General features: G+C 41.8%; 1 protein-coding gene across 1 annotated transcript in view; it reads right to left on the bottom strand.

Moving 5' to 3' along the window:
• Window positions 1-4,497: 4,497 nt before the first annotated feature.
• The window catches only part of slc35f1 (solute carrier family 35 member F1), a 32,460-nt gene continuing 28,122 nt past the window's right edge, over window positions 4,498-8,835 (bottom strand). Inside the window, exon 9 of the mRNA XM_077587388.1 lies at window positions 4,498-5,113. Coding sequence (XP_077443514.1) covers window positions 4,880-5,113 — 234 coding nt within the window. The 3' untranslated portion in view covers window positions 4,498-4,879. The remainder of the gene's footprint in view (window positions 5,114-8,835) is intronic.

Raw genomic sequence — 8,835 nt, 5'->3', positions numbered from 1 at the left:
CATCTCAACACCAAAAACAGGATATTGGATTGGAAAAAAATGTAGTTTTGTTCTAATTCACCATCTATTAACAAAGTATCAAATAACTAGTGGTTTAATAGTATACTAAAATGTGTTTAATAGAACTAAAATGAGATGGATTTCGCGGAGGGTAGAGAGAGAGGGACGGGGGGCGAGGGGGGAGACTTTTTGCAAGGCAACGCGCTCGTAAAATAACATAAACAAATTTAAATGAACTTGGATTACGATGCAGACACACTCAAAAATAAGTTTAATCTAACTTTACACCAGTGGCGGGCCGTCAGGGCCTTCAAGGCCTTCTCTGCTGGCCTAAGAAATATCTGAATCATATTATATTTTGTCCATCAATACGTAATTATTATTCCAAATGGTCTGTTAGCTTCCTTTCATTGCTTTTCCCCCTGGTTGGACTGCTTCCAGATGTGTGTTTTCATATTGAAGCATTTAACCAATCACATTTCAGCCATTATTTGTTGCCAGATCAGATCTGCCTCAAAGCCTGCACAATCAGTTCTTGCGGGCTCTGCTGCATTAAACTAGACTGTTGCTTTTAACCAATCAGATTTCGAGTTGGCAACCCCACAATGATTTTTCATAGGCGTTAGCATTTTGCTGGCTGGGACATGTCATTGCTTTCACAAACTATGATTGGCTAGTAGGCGGGCCAAAGCAGTACCGAGGCAGCTGAGATCGCAAACTCCACCCACTATGGCCGACAGAAGCAAAAACAAATAGATTCTGTTTGGTCACAAGGCTATTTTCTAGACGGACTTTTTCAGGAAAAAAATGGACATCATTAAGAAAGGGCGGTCAACTCCGAAGCTAGCAAGCCTGTTACAGCCGGTAAAATGGTGTGTGGGGCACTTTCAGCGTGCTAACTTAGCTCCACAAGCAAATAGTATATTGTTGTGTTGATTTAATGCCATTTTCAAAACGGACTATGCCGGAAATATGACAGGACAGGCTCGACTTTCATCATTAGCTTTGATGGCGATAGGAAAGAAGGAAGAAAGAAAGGAGGATGGATATTGTGTAAAAATGATTTTTGGTGAGTAAAATTACAAATATGGCTATATTCCTAAATAATATTTCAATTGTGGGCCAAGTTCTGATATCTGAAAAGCTCCAGTGTTTGTATTTAACCACAAAATGCTGATAGGAAGTGGATTTTACCCCAGTTTAATTTTTGGCGTTTCACCATTGACGTCCATCGCTGTCTTTTCCCGGGAAAAATCACCCCCCTGGCCTGGTTGTAATGTCTCAAAAGCTCCAGTATTTGTATTCAATCAATAAATGATGCTAGGAAGTGGATTTTACTCCATTTTAGTGCAATTTTTGCCGTTTTGCGTATGGACATATCGACGTTCATCGCTGTCTTTTTACCGGGGAAATGATACTCCGGGCCCGGTTCTGATGTCTAAAAAGCTCCAGTATTTGTATTTAATCAATAAATGCTGTTTTTGGCTGGATTTTACCCCATTTTCGGGCAATGTTTGCCCGTACGCCATTGACGTTCATCGCTGTCTTTTCCCGGGAAAATCACCCCCTGGCCTGGTTTTAATGTCTGAAAAGCTCCAGTATTTGTATTTAATCATGAAATGCTGCTAGGAAGTGGATTTTACCCCATTTTTGTGCATTAATTTATTGATTATTTTTATGTGTCGCAGCTGTAGATGCAGTGTAGGTTTTATAGCAATAAAATAGTTTTTGAGGGTTGGATTGATACGTTGAAGGCGCTACCAGAAAATGCACCGCCCGCCACTGCCTTACACTAAACATAATTCTAATTTTGTTTTACATTTTTATACCTTTCTTCTCCCGGCCGGGTTGGCTCTGTTTGCCCCGCCTCCACCCTGAGTTTCAGATGCAACCTATCGATGGTAGTTTGCTTTTGTATTCCCTTCAAAATATTCCGAAAATTATGCACACAAATGTCCTCACAATAGGATAACGCACGACGTCTTGCCAACGAGTAGTATATATAACTATCGTATTAACGATTGCCTCGCCATTCGCAATGACTAACGGGAAAAAAAAACTGAAAAAATGCAACGCTCCGCCCAGTGCTCGCAGACATTACAAGAGGGAGTTGCGACCAGAGAGACATTCCACGAGGGAGTTGCGACCAGAGAGACATTCCACAAGGAAGTTGCCCTTCAGGCATTGTGGGTAGACAAATCCGATATTAAATCAACACAAAAATATACTTGCTTGTGCAGCTTGCTCCAGATACAGTTTGGTAGCTCTGGCTAGTCCACTCTATCAGTAGCCAATCATAGTTGGTGAAAGCGATGACGTATCCCTACGCCTGCGAGAAGGCAATGACGTATCCCTACGCATGCGAGAAGGTATTGGTGTACCAACTCAAAATCTGATTGGTTAAAGCAACAGTTTTATCGACGCTTGTTTTATGCAGCAGAGCCTGCAGAACTGATTGTGAAGGCCTCAATGCAGATTTATGACCCTGGCAACAATTAGCTGAAATGTGATTTGTTAGATGCTTAAATATAAAAACACACATCTGGAAGCAGCACAACCAGGGGAAAAGCAATGAAAGCAAGCTGACAGACAATTTGGAATTATTTAATAATTATTCATGGGCAAAACATAATTAACATCAGTCTGTGATTCAGATATTTTTTGAGGCCTTGCAGGGCCTGACAGTCCACCACTGGCAATTGGGCATTTTGTTGAAAAAAATAACTGTGGTATTCAATCATGCATGAGATATTTAATGATACAAATGAAAAAGGTTCTTTGCACACTGGAGATACATTCACGCACTTCCGCATTGCAACGAAGAAGAAGGTAGATGCTGGGTGAGCTGAGCTCTCACAGCGCCAGGCGTCGGTATTAGCGGCGGAAAGAAGTACAGACGCTCCCCTACTTACGAACATTCAACTTACGAACAACGGTACATACGAACATGTCTGCAAATTGCGTTTAAGTCCAAAAATATTCGCAAGTCCAATTTTGTATTTCGCGCCTTTTTCGGAGTAGTACTTCTTTCCGCCGCTAATACCGACGCCTGGCGCTGTGAGAGCTCAGCTCACCCAGCATCTACCTTCTTCTTCGTTGCAATGCGGAAGTGCGTGAATGTATCTCCAGTGTGCAAAGAACCTTTTTCATTTGTATCATTAAATATCTCATGCATCCAATGTTGAATATGGTTGGTAAAAAGCTAAAGGCTTCTATTGAGGGAGTTGCAAGGAAGAGGCAAGCCATTTCATTTGAAACGAGTGGCAATAATAACGAAGCTTGATGCGCGTGAGAGTGGTGAGCGTTTCACGGGCATACAACTTCGTTCGACCGTCAGTACCATTTATAAACAGAAAGATCGAGCAGCAGGACCCAAATATTGAACGTTGCACAAAGTTTGCAAATCAATTGAATGATGCCATACAGTGCTACCGCATCATTTATGATGAAAAAAAGAAGAAAACTGCAATCGTCATTAGGTTGCTTCTTTTGGCCAGTTTCTAATACATAAATCTCTCTCTCTCTCTCTACAGTACTGTACATATTCTCTCCATTTTATTAAATGTTTTTTTTCAGTACAAACCAATGCATGTTACTTATACAAGCCTTAAACATACAAATGCACTTATATAAACCTTCAATATACTTATATCGGCCTTAAACATAAATTATAATACAAAATATAGCACTGAATCAACTTACAAACAAATTCAATTTATGAACAATCGCTCGGAACCAATTGCGTTCGTAAGTAGGGGAGCGTCTGTATATATATACTTGCTTGTTTGTGTGTATGTATATACAGTCGTACCTCTAGTTACGAAATTAATTGGTTCCAGAACTTTTTTTGTAACTTGAAAATTTCATAAGTAGAGGTGTACTCTATATGTAAATTTTCTCATTCGTTCCACGGTCCTCACACAACTGCCAACTAAACCCTTTAAAATTGGTCAAAATGTCCCAATTTTGTATGAATGTTGTGAGAAACACAGAAATGAGAGAAAATTAGAAGAAAATTATTTATTCATGTCTTAAAATGAATATCATGGGCAAAAATACCTGTGAAAATGTCCGCCAGATGGCGGCAAAAGCCCGTTCTACCATTGCTGTAAGAGAGAATCTTGAAACATGGATAGTGGTTGTTGTGAGACAGCCAATTGAATTGAATTGAATGCTTTTATATTGTCATTATTTGAGATAGAATGAGAGCGATGAAATGAGAGCCCAGTAGAGGGTATTAGGTCTCTAAAGTGAGAATCAATGCATTCACAATATTTTCAAAATAAAGTAACAGATCAGGAAATGCATTTATTTTTGGGGGGATTTCGTAATACATATATATATATATATATATATATATATATATATATATATATATATATATATATATATATATACATATACTATATATAAACATATATATACATACATATATACACGTATATATACGTATATATATGTGTATGTATATATATACATACACACATACACAGTCAGTCATACCTAGACTTACCAATGCCTCTAGGTACAAGTTACGAAATATATATAAAAACTGGGCCACGCTTATTAGGCACAAGCGTTACAACTTTCAAACAGAAAACAAAAGAATATAGCACATGATTTCAAATCATATTCTCACTGTATACGCTAGTCTTGAGTTAATAACATTCTGTCTTATTCAGGTACACAAACATTTAGGCAGGTTTGTCATTGCTTAGTTGGGTGCAAAAGCATATCTGTTTAAAACATTCCAGTCAAGGTTCACACTTTAAGTGTTTTTCCTATGTACCTGCTCAACATCCTGGGGACCACTCTTTGCACACAACTGAGGGTCACACGTGTTGCATCCTGCATATCACCAACCATATTAATGACCATATTAGATTACACTTAAAGTAGGTTCCACCCCTGACCCAGGGCGAAAACTGGTGTATGCTACAGAAGGCTCTAAGATTCCATTAGTGTTCAGAAGCCGGTCACTAGCACGACGGTTGCCTGTGTTCCTGAACTTCTTGTAGACTCGGGGGTCTTGAGCCAGAAAGGTAGAGGTCGAGGAATAAATCACCAGGCCCAAGATGATGATGAAAAATGACAACAAATAAAGGCAAGAAAACTGCAACACACAAGCAAAACAAATACCAATAAATGACTTTTTACTTTGGAACACTCGACTAAAATATTTATATACAGTGCCATGAAAAAGTTGGCACGGGCGGATGAGAACGTGGGATAGGAACTGGCTTTGGCGAGCGGGGAGCTTTAGATGGCACTGGCAAATGGAGTACCGGCTCGGGAGCCCATTTTGTGATTTTGTTACACTTTTATATTTATCTAAACTCATTTGATATGCATGTAAAAACAATGTACAGTTTACTTCGGTACTCGGACGTTTCGTCGAAAGACGTTTGGTCCCCGGACATTTGGTCCCCGGACGTTTGGTCCCCGGACGTTTGGTCGACCGGACGTTTGGTCGACCGGACGTTTGGTAGACCGGACGTTTGGTAAAATGGACGTTTGGTAGAATGGACGTTTTGTCGCCGGGTTGTTACTGTTGAAACCAGCTCTCAAAATTATAATCATGAGAGAGAGCGTTTAATATCGAAATATCTAATATCAAAATATCAACAGTAAACTCTGTCATAATTTGACAGCGAGCGAACCCGGCGACCAAGCGTCCGTTCTAGCAAACGTCTGTTCTACCAAACGTCCGTTCTACCAAACGTCCGGTCGACCAAACGTCCGGTCGACCAAACATCCGGGGACCAAACGTCCGGGGACCAAACGTCTTTCGACGAAACGTCCGGTCACGGTTTACTTCATATACCAATTGCCAATTTTGTTATAATAATATTATTATTATTATAACAAAATTGGCAATTGTATATGAAATAAACTGTACATAGTTTTTATTTTCTGATGTGGATAATCAGTAGAAATTTAATTACCCGTTTCTTTCTAACCGTCACTAAAAATTATTCATTCATTCATACATCTTCCATCTCGCCCATCCTCGAAAGCAAGGGTGGCCAAGTCCGGTCCTCGAGAGCCCCTATCCAGTCTGTTTTCCATGTGACCCTCCACCTACACACCTGAATCAAATATTCGGGATCGGTATGAAGCTCCTGGACAGCTTGCTGATGAGTTGATTGTCGGATCTAATCCATATACATTCAATAACTTCGAATTAGAGGAAGCACACAGTCAGCCGTGATGAGTTTTAACTAGCTTCAGCTGAAGGAGGGAGTAGCCAGCGCCAGGAGATGTACTAACCTCCAGCCTGACCAGTTTGAATCCCCGCCTGCCTCCAACAGATCAGCCAGTTTTATTGACAAAGGTCATGTGACATAGATACAAACTTTAGGCAGGAAAATGTGAACAAAGAAATGGGCATGTCATGGTCGATGATGCGTCCCTAACTCATAGGCGTCGCGGACGGAAATTTCCACTAGGCTATGCAAAATTCTATTCTAGTGACTACACTAAATAAACCAATTGACTAATAAAAAGCATAAGAATACATTCCATACTCCACATTGATCATTTGATTCAGGTGTGGTAGATGAGGGAGATATGGAAAAAAGACTGGATAGGGGCTCTCGGGGACCAGACTGGGCCACCCCTGCTCGAAAGGGTTCCGGGGTTTGGAGGAGCCTAACCCAGCTGTCTTCGAGCAAAAGGCAAACTACACCATAAACCGATCGCCAGTCAATCGTAGGGCACACAGAGAGACAGCAACCGCTCAGTTTCACAATCACACTGCCTCTGAGTGGGAATCGAACCCGGACTGCTCACACCAAAGTCAAGCGGAAGAAACACTGCCACATCGGGTGGCACACTAAAATTATCGATGAGAAAAGTTCTTATTGTAGATCAGTGGTTCTTAACCTGGGTTTGATTGAACCCTAGGGGTTCGGTGAGTTGGTCTAAGGCAGGGGTCTCAAACCGGTCCTCAAAGGGCCGCAGTGGGTGCAGGTTTTCATTCCAACTCAACAAGAGGATACCTTTTGCAAGTGTAATCAGTTAATCAGTTGATTGCAGCCAGGTGCTACTTATTTTAGAAGACACCTGATTGGTTAAAATGTCGGCACTGGATCGGTTGGAAAAAAAACAGGACCCACTGCGGCCCTCGGTGGAATCGGTTTGAGACACCTGGTCTAAGGGGTTCAGTGGAGCCTTTGCCACGGAGGTCAAGACACATCGACTCATCATGTCTATTCACAATAACATGCCCCACTTGACCATTCCTGGCTGCAGATGATCACATGACATTGCTTGGCCAATCAGTGCTGTGAGCAATGTTCCCTCTAAGCTGCGCGCACAGCAAATCATATGGAGCGCACAAAATAAAATCCCATTTTTTTATTTATTTTTTATTTTCCCCCCCATGATGGCGCCGTTCACGCGGTAGCCAGTGGCAGTAGCTCTGTCCACTCTTGTTTTTCGTGTTTTACAGCCATTCTTTCTTTTTTAAATTACATTTTAATATTTCTTAATACATTCCTTTTTACTTTACTGTGCAAATAGAAGAACAAGCGGTGAAATCGGGTGAGAAATGTCTAAATCTGCTGTGTGTGTGGTTGTGTGCGTGCGTGCGTGTGTCTAGTATGTGTGATCGTTTGTCTTAAACCTACACAATGGACTATAGTAAATGGAAATTAGCCCTTGGCTACAATCTTACATATATATGTTCATTAACATGAATATAAATATGTTCATTAATATGTGCTATCCCTTATTAAATAAATCAAAGCAATATCATGGAAAAATATTGCATATAAATGGAAACTTGACTATCTCAAGTGACACGTTCAGCAGAAAAGTCATTTGAAATAAGGTAAAATAAGGTAAAATTTAAGTCGGATTTGTGCATATTCTAATGCCATTTATGAAGATGTTTTATTCATAGATGTTTTTTCATTCATTTTCTGAACCGCTTTATCCACTTTATCATAGCGAGCAATGATGATGTTGCTCACACTGGTACTCACTGTGCTCAGGGAGGTTGTCTTTCTGCCCAGACAAACAAAAAAATAGAGGGAACATTGGCTGTGAGGAATTTATATATCTTGAATTTGAAAAACATCATATTTTATTTCTCGCTAAAGTGGGGTTCGGTGAATGTGCATATGAAACTGGTGGGGTTCGGTGAATGTGCATATGAAACTGGTGGGGTTTGGTGAATTTGCATATGAAACTGGTGATTTGCATTTCACCATGTGCTATTCTTGTTGGTTGTGAAATGTTGGGAATTGTGCTGATTGGAAAAGTAATATTCGGATAAAATGATGTTTGGGACTATTTGATAAATTGTCTTATTGCTGTCATCACTCGGTAAGAGAGAGAATGACATGGAGGCTGAGGACTTATAGGCCGAGGGCAGAGGCTCCCTCGCCAGCGACTTATAGGCCGGGGCGGAGGCGCCCCTGGTGACGACTTGGAGGCCGAGGGTAGAGACGGAGACGACGACTCTGGTGGCGATCAGCCTTCAGACTCTGTGATCGAGGCAGCCAATATTGCCTCTGTAATAGCAGCACTGCCTTGATGAGCGCTTACTGAGGACTTGGAGGCCGAGGGCGGAGACCCCCCTCTCCTGGCGACGACTTGGAGGCCGAGGGCGGAGACCCCCCTCTCCTGGCGACGACTTGGAGGCCGAGGGTGGAGACCCCCCTCTCCTGGTGACGACTTGGAGGCCGAGGGCGGAGACCTCCCCGGCGATGACTTGGAGGCCGAGGGTGGAGGCCCACCCGGCGACGACTTGAAGGCCGAGGGCGGAGACCCCTCCCTGGCGATGACCTGGAGGCCGGGGGTGGAGACGACGACTCTGGGGCCGATCAG

This window comes from Stigmatopora argus, chromosome 19 (genome assembly GCF_051989625.1).
Source record: "Stigmatopora argus isolate UIUO_Sarg chromosome 19, RoL_Sarg_1.0, whole genome shotgun sequence".
Lineage (NCBI taxonomy): Eukaryota > Metazoa > Chordata > Actinopteri > Syngnathiformes > Syngnathidae > Stigmatopora > Stigmatopora argus.
The sequence above is the reverse complement of the archived record's forward strand: the minus strand, read 5'-3'. Positions and strand labels throughout refer to the sequence as shown.